This window comes from Pipistrellus kuhlii, unplaced genomic scaffold (genome assembly GCF_014108245.1).
Source record: "Pipistrellus kuhlii isolate mPipKuh1 unplaced genomic scaffold, mPipKuh1.p scaffold_m20_p_14, whole genome shotgun sequence".
In the NCBI taxonomy this organism is placed as follows: Eukaryota; Metazoa; Chordata; class Mammalia; order Chiroptera; family Vespertilionidae; genus Pipistrellus; species Pipistrellus kuhlii.
In genome coordinates, this window is record NW_023425449.1 from 46,920,792 (window position 1) to 46,939,809 (window position 19,018).

A 19,018-nucleotide genomic window follows, 5' to 3' on the forward strand; every position below is an offset into this window, starting at 1 on the left:
AGCATGTTAGTGGCTCCATCATCTTCTCCACCGCCATAAAACAGCCAATTTTGCTATAATTTTTCAGATATTTTTAGTTGTGTTCAACTTTTAATTCCGAGTCCCTTAAAGAAGGGACTAGAACATTAATAATGGTGGAAACAAACACATTTCAGACTGGAATTGAAAAATGCACAGCTCCAAAAGGGAGAGGCTTTAGACAGAGCCCAGGCTGTGAGTGGTGACCTGGGAATAGACCAGTCATCGATGAACTCATGATGATCTTTCCATAACCTTCCTGCTAACTAGAAAAATTATGTCATGCTCTCTGGAGGAAAATAACATCAAACTATAATTTTTCCAAACCGTTTTTCAAAGAGGCTGTATCATAATTCATTCCTGCCAACAATATACAAGAGTCCAATAATTTTGTATCCCAGCCAACTCTTAGTATTGTCAGTCTTTATAACTTACTAGAAGCCCAGGGCACAAATTCATGCATGGGTGGGATTCCTTGGGGTGGCCTGCAGAGATCAGGCCCCAGCTCGTGCCCCCTGTCTCACAGCACCACTCTCCTCAGGCACCCCACCTTGGCCTGGTGCCGCCATCTCATCTGACCCACCATCCCATCACAGTCCCACTCTCATCAGGACCCATTGGGTCTGGGAGCACCTCCACTGCCACAAGCTGTCAGCACAGCATCACTGATGCCCATTGTGTTCCGCACTGCCCCCTTGTGGTCAGTGTATGTCATAGGGAGTGATCCAACTCCCAGTCCAAGGGACAATTTGCATATTAGGCTTTTATTATATACTAGTAGGATTACATGGGAAGTGATCTAGCATTATAGTTTTATTTATTACATTAGTGGCCTGGTGCACAAAATTCATGCATGAGGGATGAGGTGTTCCTCAGCCCAGCCTGCACCCTCTCCAATCTGGGACTCATCAAAGGATGTCCTACTGCCAGTTTACAGGGATGCTCACTTGCCTGCCTGCCTGCCTGCCTGATTGCTCTCAACCACTCTGCCTCCTGGCCTACTCACCCCCAACTTCCCCCTTCCACTGGCCTGCTTGTCCCCAAATGCCCACTCTGCCAGACTGATCACCACCAACTGCCCCCCTGCTGGTCTGCTTGCCTCCACCTTCCCTCCCCACTGGCCTACTCACCCCCAACTGCCCTGCTGCTGGCCTGCTCACTCCAAACTTCTCCCCCAATATCCTGATCACCTCCAACTGACCCCCACTGATGGTCTTCTCACCCCCGCCTGGCTCCCCTGCTGGTCTGCTTACCCCCAATGGCCCCTGCTGTTCCATCCTGGCCTGATCACCTCTGGTGACCCAAGTCTCAGCCCCTCATTTTTTTCTTTCTTTTTTTCTTTTTTTCAGTGCTTCCTTGAGTAGAGATCAGGGCCAGCTGGAAGCACGTATCTAGGATTTATTTATCTTCTATAATTGAAATTTTGTAGCCTTGAGTGGAGGCCAAGGGCTGGCTGGGACAGGCAGGAAGCTTGGCTTTCTTCATTGCCAGGGCAACCCAAGCTTCCTGCTTGCTCCAGCTCTGTGGCCAGTTTCCATCTTGGTTGGGTTGATTTGCATATTTGCTCCTGATTGGCTAGTGGGTGTGGTTTGTGGGTGTAGCAAAGTGATGGTTAATTTAATATTTCTCTTTTTATTAGTGTAGATGTGTAGTGATATTTTATTCAATATTATAGTTTTATTCTTTATTACCTTAAAGACTAATTATATTTACCATTTTATAAATATATTTTTATTGATTTCAGAGAGTGGAAGGGTGATGGAGAGAGAGAGAGAGAAGCATCAATGATGTAAGAGAATCATTAATCAGCTACCTCCTGCCTACCAGAGATCAAGCCCAAAACCTAGGCAGTGCCCTGACCTGGAATCAAACCGTGATCTCTTGGTTCATGGGTTGATGCTCAACCACTAAGCCACATCAGTTGGGCTATTATGACCACTTTTTTGTGCTTTTTGACTATTTACAAATGGTGTTTTCTAACATGTATGTTCAAATCTTTGACCATGTTTTAATTAGTTTATATTCCTTTGTTTTTTCTTTATAAGAGATGTTTTTATTTTCTGAATAAAAGCCCTTTACCACATGTACCTGTTTTCCTAGTGTGTTGTCCTTTAAAAAAAAAAAAATCCTCACTAGAGGATATGCTTTTGTTTATTTTAGAGAGAGAAAGAAATATCAGTGTGAGAGAAAAACAGTGATCTGTTGCCTCCCATATGCACCATGACCAGGGATTAAACCTGCAACCCAAGTACATGCCCTGACCAGCAATCAAACCTCATAAGGATGATGCTTCAACCACCTGAGCCACATTGGCCAAGGCTCTCAGTTTTTCCTTATATGATTCATGTTTTCTGCCTCCTGCCTAATAAATCTTTAAATGCCTATGCTTTCCTCCTTTTTGTAGTTTTGACATTCTTTAGTTAAATTGTGTATAACAAGTGGGGTAAAGGACAAAGCTCATATTTTTCCAAATATACATCCAATATTTCTAGGACAATATGTTGGAAAGATCATCCTCTTATTAAAGTACTTTGCCGACTTTGTTGACCGTATATGCATGAGTCTACTTCTGTATTGTACATTCGATTCCATGTCTATTCTTATGCCAATATCACCTGGTCAATGCAGCTCTATAGTGGATCTAGAAATCTGGTTCCTCAGTCTCTAAATTGTGTTTATTTTAAATATTCTCATATATTTCTAAACTGTTTCATCTATTTTGTGTACTCTGTATTTTTATAATCAAGTTGGCAATTTCTAGAGAAAAGTTTCCTGGGATTTATAGTGTAATTATGTTTAACTATAAATCAAATTGGCAATGATTGTCATGTTAACAATTTTGAGTCTTTCATCCATAAACATGGTATATCTCTACATTAATTTGTCATCTTTGATTTTTTTCCCAACAATTATTTTTAGTTTTCAGTGTACCTATATATTTCATGGCTTCAGTAGTATTTTATCTGATTCTTTTACCCTGCTTTATTGAAGTATAATTGACAAATAAAATTGTAAATATTTAAAGTTTACAGCCTGATGTTTTGATATGCTTACATAAAGTGAAATGCTCATCACAGTCATTAACATAATTAAAACATCCATCATCTCACACAGTTCTATTTTTTTTCTTGGCAAGTAGATGCCAAAATATTTAAATAAGGAATTACTATTTATCCAACTTATTATTATAACAAAATAATACCAAATTGGTTTTGTTATAGTGGGACATTGAATATGTAAAAAGCTCAGTATCTTATCTTTAAAAAATAGACGAAATTTAATATCCCATTGATAGATACAGAACAAACATTTTTTAAAACTCAGTACTGATTGTGATAAAAACCTGTAGCAAACCACCATAATTGTGGAGGATTTCCTTGATCTGAAAAGAGGCTATACATATGAACATGTTTACATGCAGTTAACATGGTGAAATACTGAAACTTCTACTAAATATTATTTTACATGTGCCCTCTGATATAATATCTCACAGGGATATTTTTAAAACATAAGGAATAAAAAGTTTAAATTAATCTGTTATTATGCACAGTGGCATGATTGTGTTACCCAAATTTTATATATATATATATATATATATATATATATATATATATATATATATGTAGTGTGTGTGTGTGTGTGTGTGTGTGTGTGTGTGTATTTGTATGTTTAAATCCCATTGGGAATGACCCCATTTTTGTTTAAGGAGCCCACAGCTTGGTTAGTTTAGACTGCAGGTTGTAACACACAACTGTGCGTCCACTGTCATGTAAGGTTTCCTGACTTTGAAGTACTCTCCAATCTGTCCCAGTGTATCTCTTGGCTCTTTCTCAGAGTCTTTTTAAACGGACCAGCAACAGATCTATGCATGTCCAACTCACAGGTGAGCAGGGCATCGTAAATCAAATTTTAAAACTCACATTCATTTCATTTGTATCTGGTAAGCGTACTGCTAGTTGGGTACTACTTTGAAGTCTTATCTTCCTCCCCAGTCTACCTGAACCTGTGCACTTTGAGGCTGTTCAGCAGGTCCTGATGCCTCTCTCCAAGCGCTGTAGCTTCATTCAGTGAGTGAGAGGGAGGAGTGTTACTCCTTCTTGCCTGGAACTGGAGCCAACAACATTGTTCTTACCCAAAATTGGGGAAACCCAAATGCCCAAGTAGCTTATATATTCTGTACCATGGAATGGTAGCATATTTTCAACAAATACTGCCATTATCAATAAATCTGCAAAGCACGAGTAAGTGTCATAGATATCAAACATGGTATGGGGATGGGGGGACCCCAGGATGAATAATGCACACTCTGTAATTCCACTTCCGTAAAGTCCATGAGGAGGTTAACGTGGCCTCTGATGGAGAGTGGAACTCGGTATTTCCTCTGGAAAAGAGGGAGGATGAGGAGCCGGCAATGTCCCTATCCTGAACTTGAGGAACCCTGCAGTGGTGACAAGGTTGTTGTCACTGCACCTAAACTCACAGACCTGGACAGGGAAGAACTGCACACTATGTGCATGTCATTCTTCCAGTCTTGTTCTGTGTGCATGTTTACTCCACTCTTGTTCTGTGTGCATGTCATTCTTCCACTCTTGTTCTGTGTGCATGTCATTCTTCCAGTCATGTTCTGTGTGCATGCTAACTTCACTCTTGTTCTTTGTGCATGCTAACTCCACTCTTGTTCTGTGTGCTTATTAAAGTCATTATGGAATTTAAAACTAAGTCATGTGCATTTAAAAGAAGCTAAATATTTATCACTAATTTTAAACAAAACCTACACACATGAAAAACTTAGAATTTTGTTAAGGCTTCTAAACCTGAAGAACATTAATCCTCTCACGTAGGGATAAAAACGCCGTCTTACTAAGGAAGTCTGTTCTTAAGCAGGAAAGCACTTTCTTAGAATGGACCCTTTGGTGTTGAAGGTAAACGAGGCCATTGGAAGGCAGTCGCCTGTCAGAGATAATGAGGTGAGCGACAGAGCGTGCCATGGACTAGGCTGTCAATTTATATCTAAGAAATAAAAAGGAGTATTTCCCCTCGGGACTCCCGTTTCCAACCAGGTAGCGTTACCACGATCGCGGTGGCAATTGGGATCATCAGCTCCCACAGCTGCCCACGCTGTAAGCAGCACGGCTCTGCGAGGCCTCTGTCCTCCTGGAAACAGAGGGAATCGCGTGCAAATACGGAAAGCCTCGCAGCATGGCTGTCCTCCCACAGCGGCAGGAAGCGAGCCAGCCTTCCTGCCGCTCTCCAGCGGTGAGCGGGGACGCTCTGCTCCCACTCCCAGAAAGGGCAGCGAGGGAAGCTTGTTGTAAGGGCGATCTCATGACTGTTTTGTTTCAAAAGTAGAACTTCTGCAAAAATAATGGAGGACCTCAAACGCTCTTTATTGTCTTAAATTATGCACACTAAAATGCTGTTCCAATAAGGGAAATGTTTTAGAAAACTTGAAAACCTGCTCTGAAAAGCAGAAATTGTTGCCAAATTCTAGAAGTTTGCTTTATATTATTTTTCTTCTGAAAAACTGTGATTACAAAAAGAAGGATTCTCACAATAACTATGCATAAAAAGAAAAGCTTATTAGATCAAGAGCACCTTTAAGAGACAATATCTGTTCTAATTAGAGCAGTGATTTTCATATCGCACGGTAACATTCGTTTTACTTCCTGAACTTTATTTCCATAATTGACTTGACTATAAAATAAGGTAATACACTAGACCCGTGGTCGGAGACTGCGGCTCTCGAGCCACATGCGGCTCTCTGGCCTCTTGAGTGTGGCTCTTCCACAAAATACCACGGCCTTGGTATTTGAATAAGTGGCATTAGAAGAAGTTTAAATTTAAAAAATTCGGCTCTCAAAAGAAATTTCAATTGTTGTACTGTTGATATTTGGCTCTGTTGACTAATGAGTTTGCAGACCACTGCACTAGACCTTAAAAGTCCTCTGTACTTTTGGTTATTATCTATTTTTTAATGAACATTTCAGTTTAATCTAAACTGTAAAAATCAGGCTTTATATAGTACTAGAGGCCTGGCACACAAAATTCATGCACAGGGGATGTGTCCCTCAGTCCAGCCTACACCCTCTCCAATCTGGAACCCCTTGAGGGATGTCTGCCTATTTAGGCCCAGTCCCGAGCAGTCAGACATCCCTCTCACAATCCAGGACTGCTGGCTCCCAACTGCTTCTGCCTGCCAGCCTGACCACCCCCTAACCACTCCCATGCCAGCCTGTTTGTGCCTAACTGCCCTCACCTGCAAGCCTGGTCACTCCTAACTGCCCTCCCCTGCTGGATATCTTGTGGTGTCTATCTTGTGTCCCACATAGGAGTAGCATCTTGTGTGTTGGAGTGATGATCAATTTGCATATTACTCTTTTATTAGATAGGATAGAGGCCTGATGCATGGGTAGGACCAGATGGTTTTCCCTGAAGGATGTCCCAGATCAGGATGGGGGTTCCCTTGGGGCATGGGGCAGCCTGTGTGAGGGGCCTATGGTGGTTTGCAGGCCAGCCACACCTCCTGGTGACCCAAGCTAAGGCCCTGGTATCTGGGATTTATTTATCTTCTATAATTGAAATTGTGTAGCCTTGAGTGGAGGCTAAGGCAAGCCAGGGTGTACAGAAACCTTGGCTTCCTCCATTGCCAGGGAAAACCAAACCTCCTGCTTGCTCCATGGCCACAGCCATCTTGGTTTGGCTAATTTGCATACTCACTCCTGATTGGCTGGTGGGCATGGCTTGTGGGTGTAGTGGGGTGGTGTTTAATTTGCATATTACTCTTTTATTAGATAGGATGGGTGGTCCACAGTGATCATAATGTTTAGGACTCAAAATGCCATAGAATAAATACCCAAATGTTAATTAAATGAAATGCCAGCCTATTGAGTCTATTCAGAGGATACTTAGAAGAAAAAATTAGGTTTTATCTTTTAATTAAAATTATTTTCTTAATTGGATCATTATAATTATTCCCTCTGTCCTTTCTTCTTTATCAGACATTGATTCATTCAGAAAATAAATAAAATAAAAATTCACCTTAGAATTTTCTAGTAATTCCATTTTCCTGGCTATTTTTATATTTTGCTTTAGTATACTTTTATGAATAAAATAATACAATAGTATATATAATATATATTTACAAAATTTTATCACTCTGATAATATTGATTCAAGGTAAAATAATTTAGATCATGTGGTTGCCTCTATGTGATAATGATTAATCTGAACTCAGTTTATTTTGTTTCTCTGATATATCTTTAAAATATTTCCTTATAAAAATATATACAATCTATAAAATAAAGAAATCAAGACTGAGTGGAAATTGCTCAAGAGGGGAAATGAGGGTAGGAAAAGAGATGAGTAGACGAAAGATGAGTACAGTTCATGCATCCCCAAAGTTCCTGCCCACCTACTATCAATGGACACAAAGTTAGCCCAAAGCTTTCTAATAGTTAACACAAGGTTGGGTCAGTGACTCATGGAATGGTTCACAGCATCCTTGAAATAAAAAGAACATATTCATTCAGGAAAAGGTCTATTCCAGGAACTAGAACCAGAATTCTCCATGTGATTTGCTGAAAAAAATATTAGAAATTACATCCACAGCTACATTTTTACATACAATCAGAGTATTCTGATATTTATAGTCATAACATCCTCAAAGCACACTGTGCTAGGACCAGAACACAATCAGATGCACACGACTATCACATAAGCAGGGCTGGTGCTGCCACGGGTCTGGGCGGTAGGCTTCATGCTTTCACTTCACATCAGCGCTGTCCTGTGTGCACACACGAGAGCTCGTTTACATGTGGACACAGAGAAGAAAGAGGGCCCAATTCCACTTTCAAACATTTTTGATTGATTATTTTTGGCCCCATTTTCTCACCTAAAATACAGTTTGTAAAGTTACAGATCAGAGCAAAGTCTAACCAAAATAACTATTTCAGACATCCTCAATCGCTGGCTCTCACGTTAGGTAGAATAAGTAACGAGTTCTACGTTACCCTTTCCGATAGCTTTTTGTAATATTGCTACTTTATTTTTTCTTGTTTGATATGAAATTAACTGCTTGAGGTGTGAGTAGAACTAAACTAGTGTCCCATCATTGCAAGGTAATGGCGTTGGTGAGGAACACATACCTGAATGGGCATCCTAGATTGGGATAGGGCATTACAAAGTAATTTGGCTTTTATTTCAAGAACAAAGAACAAAGTTAAAAAGGTGTTTTGAAATGGATGCCACTTAAAACCTACATAATAATCAAGAAAAATCTCAAATAAGCAACCTAACTTTACACTTTTACACTTCAAGAAATTAGGGAAAAAGAGTAGAAGAGAAATAACAAAGATCAAAGATTGTAATAAATAAAATATAGACAGAAAAGACAATAGAAAAGATCTATAAAACTAAAAGCTAGTTCTTTGAAAAGATAAGCAAAATTAGCAAACCTTCAGCTAGAATCATCAAGAAAAAAAAAAGAGGAAACTCAAATGAGTAAAAAATAAGAGATTTTACAATTGATATTTCAGAAATACAGATTTATAAAAGACTATTATGAATGATATTAAACCAACAAATTTGACATTATAGAAGAAATGGATACATTTTTAGAAATGTACAACCTAATAAGATTGAATTATAATGAAATAAAAATTGATTTGATCAATTACTAGTAAGAAGATCAGTAATCAAAAACCTCCCAATGAACAAAATTCCAGAACTGGATGGCTTCACTGGTGAATTCTACTATACATTAAAGCCACTACTTTTAATTAATTAATGCCATTTTAAGTAATTAATGCCATTACTTTTCAAACTTTTAAAAAAAATAGAAGAGGAGGAAACACTTCCAAACATATTTTACAAGGTCCTGATAACAAAACCAGGTAAGGAGGCCACAAAAAGAAAATTACAGGCCAGTATCCCTGAGCAACATAAAAGCACAAATCCTCCACAAAATATTAGCAAAACAAATCCAACAATACATTCAAAGATCCCATACCATAGTCTAGTAAAATTTATTTCAGGTTTTCAAGGATGGTTCAACCTCCTCAAATCAGTCAAAGTGATATACCACATTAACAAAATGAGAAATAAAAACATATGATCATCTGAATCACTGCAGAAAAAGCATTGACAGAATTCAATATCCATTTACAATAATTCTCCATAAAGTAGTAATGGGGGTGGGGAGACATAGTATCAACATAAAGGAGCTGCAAGAGAAAGGACACATAGTGTGAACATTTCTCAGATATTTAAAGGAGTCTGAGATAAGGAGGAAAAAGAATGGGGCAGAATCATTTGGAAAAATCCTGGCTGAGAATTTTCTACAGCTAATGAAAGATATAAAACCATAGGTTCAAAAAGCTCTAAAACCTAAACAGAATAAATAGAAATAAAACCAAAACCAAAGGTAGGCATATTAAAATAAAACTACTAAAAATCAAAGAAAAATAAAACACCTTAAAGTTCCAGGTTATTTTGTGGATATTGATGACTTAACTTTATTGTAAAATTTAAATGGAAATTCAAAGAAAAGAGTAATTGACAAAACAATTGTGATGAACAAATTAGGAGGATTTATTCTACAAACAAAAAAAATTATATGTAATCTTCAGAAATTAAGCCATTGTTGCACAGTGTGGGGATAGAACATAGAGAATACATGACTAGTACACATTTGTAGTCAGTGATTTATAGCTATGGTGGCAATGCAGATGACTGGTGCAGGATGGTTGTTTTGAATCATGGGATTGGAAATTGGATAAACACAAGGAAAAAATACTTGACCTTAAATTCACTTTATGCACAAAGTCAATTCTAGATCAATGTAGATTAATTGTTAAAGGTAAAATGGTAGAGTTTTTAGCAGTAAACAACAGGAGAGCTCAGCACACTTTGAGCAGGTAAGTGGGGAGGAGGTATAAGATGAACTCAGAAGTTGGTCCTTTGAGGCATCATGCTCAAGAATTTGGCTTTGTTTAAAATTCTAATAATCATGGCCCGGCTGATGTTCAAGATTTTCTTCACATTTCTGTTCAAGTCATTCCCTCTTCTAACATAAAGTTACTAAGTATTCTACCTTGATCTCATTCATTCTAGAGCATGATATGAATATTAGTCTTATTGAAATTGGCATAAAGTATATTTCTTGCAACTTTGAGAAATATTTTATTGACATAAAAAGGACATGGTAAAACTAAAACGTGATTCACAGCTTTTAAATACATATTTAAATATTTATACTGTTCTTGAAACTGTAAGACTTTTGTTCCTTTTTGTGGTAAAAACACTTAACTCTCGTAAAAAATTTCCATGTCCAATACTGTGCCATTATCCACGGACAGCAGGCAGCACAGTGGACCTCCGGCACACATTCACCTTCCTCGGTGAGACTTCACCATTTCCTCTCCTCCAGCCCATGGCAACACAGCTTTATCTCTTCTTCCTTGAACTTAGTTCCCACATGGCATATAAGTGGGCTCATCCACTATTTGTCTTTGTATGACTAGCTTATTTTATTTAGTTTGAGGTCTTCCAGGTTCTACTATGTTGTACATATTGCCAGCATGCAAAAGAATGAAATTGGACTCTTATCCCATACCATACACAAAAATCAACTCAAAATGGATTAAAGACCAAAACATAAGATCTGAAACTATAGAAGTCCTAGAAGGAAAAACTAGATGGAACTCTTCTGTGTAAGGCTGATCACATATGATTCTGAATATATTCTTTGTGTTGAGACGGGCTATTAAAGTGTTTGTAGTCTGTTACAAATCTCCATGTTGCCAAAAATATTGCTATAAGTAACATTAAAACACAGATGTAGGTAGGTGGATCATTGTAAGAACTTTTCTTTCTTTCTTTTTTGTTTAATTCTCACCAGAAGCTATTTTTTTCATTGATTTTTAGAGATAGCGGAAGAGAGAGAGAAAGGCAGAGAGAAACACTGATGTGAGAGAAACACGTCAATTGGTTGCCTCCTGCATGTGCCCTGACCAGGCCCCTGGCTGGGAAGGAGCCTGCATCTGAAATATGTGCCCTTGACTGGAATAAAACCCGGGACCCTTTGGTCCGCATGCTGCTCTGTCCACTGAGCAAAACTGCCTAGGGCCTTTGTATGAACTTTTTACAAGTATCCTATTCCACTACCTTCTAGAGTGGATAACATTACTGTGTTGCTAATAAAATATAATAGAAGATTGCATTTATTGCCATGAATGTGATACTTATTATAATTTGAACATTTTACTTACATCTTTGAGATGACCAAAAGTTGGTTTAGCTGTTTGGAGCATAAGTTGCTGGGTCACTGGATCTAATTCTAGAGGAAAGCCAAAGAATATATTCAGAATCATATCAATACTACACGACAATAAAAAAGAAAGAACTCTTACCATTTGCAACAGCATACGGGTAGATGAACCTGGAGAGCATTATGCTAAGCATAATAATCCAGTTAGAGAAAGATGAATATCACATGAACGCAATCATTTGTGGTATCTAATGAACAACATAAACTACCAAAATAGACCCAGAGACATAGAAGTACGAAGAGACTATCGAACCTCAAGAGAAAAGGCAGGTAGGGTAGGTGGGAAGAAATCAACCAATGAACTTGTATGCATGTTTGCATCACCCATGGACACAGACAATGGGGTGGTGACGGTCTGGTGGGGGGACAGAGTGGGCCAGAAGAAGTCAATGAGGGGAAAGAGGAACTTATGTAATACTTTCAACAATAAAGATTTTAAAAAATAGTCCTAGCCAGTTTGGCTCACTGAATAGAGCATCAGCCTGTGGACTGAAGGGTCCTGGGTTCAATTCTGGTCAAGACACAGGCCTAGGTTGCAGGCTTTATCCCCAATAGGGGGTGTTCAGGAGGAAGCCAATCAATGATTATCTCTCATCATTAATGTTTTTTTTTTCCTCTCCTCTCTTCCTCTCTGAAATCAATGAAAATATTAAAAAATAATAAATAAATAAATAACAAAGTAATAAAAATAGGCAAAAAGTAGAGAAGTTGCTAGATTTTTAGTCTTCTTTTTATAAATGTTTTGATATAGAAGATGAATTTAAATTTATACTAATTATAAAATTGATTCATTGATACTTCTTCCTAAATTCATATTCAAAGACACCTAAATCATCACAGAGAATTTTAGTATAATCACTTAATCTATTTTGCATAATGTCTCACTTCATAATCAGAGACTGAAAATTGTTTCATACTTAAGATGTGGCAGACATTATTGGTTACCCCAAGGCCATGTCCTTATTCCTGCCAGACTCACGTTTTGTACAGAGGCTACAAACACCAGGTGTTTGGGTGTTTTTGTTTCAGGTCTCTATGTTCCTGAGGCACAAGCCTGTGACCAAACCTAAAGTAGTCATAGTTTACCATCCAAATGGCACACTTGCGGCACATCAGCCCCCAAAAGACTCGGGTTTTACCCAGCTTAAACCTTACACAGTCCCAGTACTGGGCTCAGGCATGAGTCTGAAATGCACAAGGTAAACCACCTCTGGAGGAAGTGGCATCGTTCAGACATGAGAATGACTTGCCACATTTTGACACAATGGTTAGGGTTCAGTCATAAATTACCAGGTGTCAGAACATGAGATCAGTTCCCACAAACAGGAAATAAAAATAAAATGAAAAAGTACAGAGATTCAAGCGTTATCTAGATGTTAAGGTTATAACATAAGGACTTTATAAGAACTATGATCCACAGGCCTATGAAAACATGCCTTAGGGTAGACATTTTAGTAAACAGTTAACATCTATATACATAAAAGGCTAATATGCTAAGTATCTGACCACCTGAGTAATTACATCACATAGCAACACCTGGCTTCCTCTCCCTAGTGACGACTAGCGTCCTTGCAGGTTCTTCAGCTCAGGAACACCATGACTTGCTTTATAACTGGCCTGACACCAGCTGGCCCATCACAACCCACGTCAAGTCCCCGTTTTCAGTCCTGGGAGGCTAGAGCTGCTCACAGGAAGTGTGAGGAGTAACCCGGCTCACCCGCACGGCTTCCTTCCTGACGGCATGGTGTGGGCTCTTTCTACTTTCCTCGGGAGGACGTGTTTCAGGCAGCATCTTCCTGGCTCAGAAACATCTTCCCTGTTTGTTCCTAAGTGACCAGAACCTTCCATGTTCACCCAACATCCAGGATGGCCAGCTTTATAGCCAGGTGGAAACATTTCATACTGTAACCAAATGTCTGTGAAGTGTTTTCCCGAGCCTCATCTCATTTGATCCTCAAATAGGTAGATAGGAGACTCAGTGGAATTCTATCGGGTCTAGTAATACTTAATGTCGTTTTTAAACATTTGTTTAAAATCTTGCTTGGCGTTGACTTGTATTGACATAACCTTCAAACACATGGTATCTACAGAACGTGTGAAGTGCAATTAACAAGTTTTGCTTGAAAAAGTTTGTGTTTGGTTTGGTTTTTGTTGCAAAACTAGGGCTAAGAAGATGGCGGATGAAGAGCATATTCGGCACTGCATGCTTTACAAGTTCCAATTAGGAAGAAAAGCAAGTGAGGCTGCAAAAAACATCTGTAGTGCTCTTGGTCAAGATGCAGTTAGCGCCAGAAAATGTCAGCATTGGTTTGAGAAATTTCGCGAGGGAAATTTTTCGTTAGATGACAAGAGTGGTCGAGGCCATGTGTCCAATTTTGATCAAGAAGCTCTTCAAGCTCTTTTGGTGCAAAATCCTCAAATTACCCAACAAGAGCTTGCGACAACTTTAAATTGTTCACAAAAAATAATTTCCAATCAATTGCGTGCACTTGGCAAAGTCCAAAAGTTTGGAAAATGGGTTCCTCATGAGTTGACCAACAACAACCGTAATTAAAGAGTCACAATTTGCAATTCGCTCCTCTCTCGTCAAAACCGTTTGCCGTTTTTAGAGCAAATTGTTACCAAAGATGAAGAATGGGTGCTGTATGTTAATTTCAAAAGGCGGCCTCAATGGTTGGACAAAAATGAGGCTCCGCAGCCCACGCCAAAACCTGACTTGCATGCGAAAAAAGTGATGTTGTGTGTTTGGTGGAATTTTAAAGAAATTCTTCATTATGAACTTTTACCATCTAACCAAACCATTACAAGTGCAGTGTATAGTGCCCAATTGGAAAGGTTAGCCCAAGCTTTAAGAGAAAAAGAACCCGCGCTGATTAATCGGAAGGGCGTAATTCTTCACCACGATAACGCACAACCGCATACTGCAAGAATCACTGCTGAAAAACTGCGCCAGTTGGAATGGGAAGTTCTCCCTCAACCTGCATATTCTCCTGATATTGCCCCTTCCGATTACCATTTGTTTCGTTCTTTGCAAAACTTTCTTCTTGGAAAAAAATTTAATAATGAAGAATGCCTCAAAAATGCATTGACCGAATTTTTTGCATCAAAATCACAAGAATTTTACAACAGATGGATTAAAATGCTTCCTGAGCATTGGGCACAAGTAGTAGAAAACAACGGCAACTATATTGTTGATTAAATTTTGTTGTATTGTTTAAATAAATTCAATTTAAAAAAGTATTAGAAAACGACATTAATTATTACTAGACCTAATATTTTCTTTTCATTAGCCAGAAAACAGAGATTTGGAAACCTCAGAAACTTGACTCAATTGAAAAGGAGTAAAAAATGGTGGACCTTGAAAATGACTTCAGGTTTTCTCACTGCCCAGAATATAGTAAACACAAATATTTTACCCTTTGTTCTCCCTGAATGATCTACAATAATAATCTGCTTTGTGTTGAAATTTACTGCTGTTTCACTGACAAGTACCTGAAAGAGAAATTGGGGTGCTTCACTGGGCTGAAAAAAAGTTCAGGTAAATCAGAAAGCAGAGTAAACAAGTTTATTCTATGTCTACAAAAGGCTAAGTTGACTTGAGCATGTATGATACATATAAAGCTCTCACTGGTGCCAATCACACGTGTTTGTTTTGATCTGTCATTGTAAAACAGAATTTGGTTGATACTTCTATTATAGAGAAGGGTGACTAGCAATATTAAAATATTTCTTCTAATTAATTTTCTTTCAATGCCCATGAATTTGTGCACTGGGCCACTAGTCTGCTAATAAAAATTAAAAGATAATTATATCATTAATAATAAAATAGCAAAAATGAAGGAGTGATAGGTGGATTAACAAGATTAGACACAAAGGATCATTAATTCAGGTGACTCCAAAGAAAAGGCTGAGCTTGAAGGAAGGGAATAAAATAGGTTAGAAAAAAAAGAAAGAAAGAAAGAAAATGTTTAGCACACTTAGAATTATAGTTCCATGGAAAAAGGAGACAATGAAATACAAGCAATATATGAAAGATAATTACCAAGAATTCAAGACATATACTAAAAAGTAAAAGTATATTATAGAACTAAAGAGGAAAGGTAACTCAATAGAGGAAAATGTCTAGAAGGTAATAAAAGAAAGTATCTTCAGTAATTCCTTAAAAAAGCACAAATCAGAATATATGAGGGGAAATGATGAGTTGGGTTGCATTAAAATTAAATTAACTTCTTATCTAATGAAAACATTAGAGAAATTAAGAGAAAATTCAAAGCAAAAAGGAGGATAGAATATTTGTAATGCATGCACCTGACTGGCATATAATTTATGGAAAAAAATCTACAAATCAGTAGAAATATAGGCCAGCTAATATTCAAATGAGACAATATCCAGATGATTATACCTTAAGATTGCTTAACTTTGTTATTCTTCAAAGTAATACAAATTGAAACCACAATGAGATAACACTATATATCCATCCAATTGCTGAAAATAAAAAGCAGAATATATCAAGAGTTGGTAGGAATTGGAATTTATGAGAATTCTTATAGGCTGATGGACAAAGTGAAAATGTGCACATGGCAATTTGAAGAGTCATTTTTCAGTATTTGCCAATGCTGAGCTTAAGCATAAACTATGAGCTGGAAATGTTATTCTGAGAAGTAGGTCCACTCAAAATATGTGCAGGAAAAGGCATTTAGTAGGAATAAAAATTCTCATGGCAGTGTGTTCATAATAGATCCAAATCAGGAACAACACCAATATCTAATGACAATAGAACTGATGTAGCATGTTCAGATAAGAGGATGTGACACTGCAATAAAACAGTGCACTGATGTTAGCAACAGCGTGGAAACCATGCTGAGTGAAGGAGGCCATCTACTAAAGATAAAGTATGTTCCCTTATTAAAAATCAACGTGGAAATGAGCCCAATTTCTTCATGGAATTGCCAATAAGACAGGACGAACTCGGAGACAGACTCAGGTCAAGTAAGGACTTCGGGGGTAAGGTCTGCTTATACCCTCTTTCTCATCTAGGGCTGTGGACCATGGGCAGCATGAAGGTAACCCCATATGTACAATAAGTGGTGCTACCTAGCTGGTGTGGCTCAGTGGTTGAGCAACAACCCACTGATTTGATTCCAGTCAGGGCACATGCCCAGGTTGTGGGTTCCAACCCTTTTGGGGGCATGAGGAGTAGCTGATCAATGATTCTTTCTCACTGTTGATGTTTCGATCTCTTTTTCTCTCTCCCTTCCCTTCTGAAATCAATAAAAGTATGTCTTAAAAAAGATTACCCATCCATGAATGACGATTACTATCAACAGCTTAGAAGAACGCTTGGCTACAGGGCATTATGTGAGTGGTTTTCTAAATTCCCTCATGATGGCACGTGATCTAGTAAAAGAAGGCGAACGTCAGATGAAACAAATAATTGGCATAACACTGGCAGTCAGGTGGGTCCTAAAGCCAGGCTCCTCCCACGACGGGAGAGGAACTGCAGGGAAGATGGGTGTGGTCGGGTCTCTCTTGTCAGGGACCCATCTCCCAGCACTCCTTGGTGTTTTGAGCAGCAGGTGATGGGCATTTCCTGGATCTAAGGTGTTCCCTGGTGAAATGGAGATGCTCCTTCTACTCCTCCTAATGGGAGTCACAGCAGATTCTGAGGTCCTTTCAATCCTCTGCCCCAGAGACCCGGACTGGGCGACAGAACACGGCACAAAGCCTTTCCTTCTGCTATCGACTTTGTGGTCGCATCTCACAGCAAGTCATGCTCCCCCTCAGGTCAGGTCGGGTCAGGCTGGTTCTCGGGAGGCGCTAATGTGGGTGACCCTGCCACATGCCCGCTGCCTGGCCACGGCTGAGAGCACCCGCCTTCATTCCCCTGCTTGTTGTCTGCTTCACATAGTCAGCATCAGGAAAGTGGGCGACCTTGTCTCGCAGCAGTGACCACTCGCGGATTATTGCTAACTATCTGCCATATGTATTTGTGCATTGGAACACAATCAAAGGAAATGCTGCATCCCATCAGCTCAGTGTTTCTCTCAGGAATGTACTCTATGGAGGATTATATTCGCACTAATCATGTCTCCTAAATAACATTAACCGTGATAACTTGCCAAGTACTTTCCAGACTCTATTTCTAACCTAGGAAATGATGTTCTGTAGTAAAGGTTATTGCCATATCATTGATCTAGGCTTATATAGATTAAGTGCTTGTTTTTCAAAGAATCACACAGCTTCTAAGAGCTGGAGATTGGGTTGCACTCAAAGCTGCCTTAGCTCAGAGTCTTCCTCTCCTCAGGGCAGCAGGCGGTGAGAGCACCCAGCTCTCCGGGCAGAGGTTCAGACGACCATTCCTTTTGTGTGTCCTTCCTAAGTGAATAAATGACGTAGCTCCTGAACCCAGCACTGCTGTGTGACAGAAATGTTACCCTCAGAACCTCGCCCCTGTTTTTTCCGCAGTCGGCAGGTGCGCCCTGACAGAGATGTGCACAGAAAGGACCCAAGGTCCCCTTTCAGAATGCCGCTGCCTCAGAATGAATGCAGGTAAATGATAGGAGAACCTGTGAGCAGCCAACCAGGAGGCTGAGAGGGAGCCCTCCAGGGCTGGGAGGGGACATTCCACCCTCTTTCCCCAGGTGAGCGACAAGTGCCAGGGCCACTGCAGACCCAGGCCCACACGGGCCCTACCCTTACGCAACTAAAGAAACACCCATCAGACACAGGGTATTTAAGGCCAGAATGGTCCTACTGATTGATTTCAAGGGATGTGCCTCAAGGAAAATAACTAGTTTTTGACAAATAATTTCAGCACCATAAATCTCACCCAATAGAAGGAAATATGTGTGTGTGTGTGTGTGTGAGGGAAAGAGTTGATTTCAGTCTAAAGTTTTGTCAAGAAGGAAGGGTGGGGAGGAGAGATAGTTAAAAATATATAAACAGTATTTTTTTAAAGCACCAAAGTGCACATGGTGACAAAAAGAAGCAACCCATGCCAGGACTGCTGCAGTTACAGGAGGCCAGCCACTGATTCGAGGCAAGACCCCAGCCGGTTTGCTCAGTGGATGGAACATCAACCTGTGGACTGGAGGGTCTCTGGTTCATGCCCATCAAGGGCAAAGCCTTGATTACAGGCTTGATCCCCAGCCCATTTGGGGCATGTGCAGGAGGCAAACAGTGGATGTGACATTAATGTTTCTCTCTCTGTCTCCTCACCTTTCCCTCACCTCAAAAAATCAATGGGAGGGAGAAACCAAGATGGCAGCATAGGTAAACACCTGAACTTGCTGCCTCACACAACCACTTCAAAATTACAACTAAAAGACAAAATAGACATCATCCAGAACCACGGGAAGGCTGACTGAGTTGAAATTCTACAACTAGAAGGGAATAGAAAAGCACACTGAGACTCGGAGGAGCTATGGAAGTGAAGTGCAGAGGTATAGAGGCGTGCACGAAAGGGGCTGGCAACTGGGTATGCTGTTATCTTTTCCAATCGGGGACACAAACTCCTGACTGCTCTGAACTCCAGTTCTGGGCAAGACTCTGGAGACACAGACTCAAATGGGAAGAAATTGGGCTGTCTGGCATCAGGCTGTAACACAAGGGCAGCTTTCTCTCAGAGGTGCTTGCAGCGATCACTGTTCCTGCATGGTGCCATGGGACACAGAGA

At 39.6% G+C, this 19,018-nt stretch overlaps 1 protein-coding gene across 1 annotated transcript in view; it reads right to left on the reverse strand.

Annotated features, from left to right (window-relative positions):
- The window catches only part of CNBD1 (cyclic nucleotide binding domain containing 1), a 195,244-nt gene that overhangs the window by 15,073 nt on the left and 161,153 nt on the right, over nt 1-19,018 (reverse strand). The window contains exon 11 of the mRNA XM_036437339.1: nt 11,285-11,352. Coding sequence (XP_036293232.1) covers nt 11,285-11,352 — 68 coding nt within the window. The remainder of the gene's footprint in view (nt 1-11,284; nt 11,353-19,018) is intronic.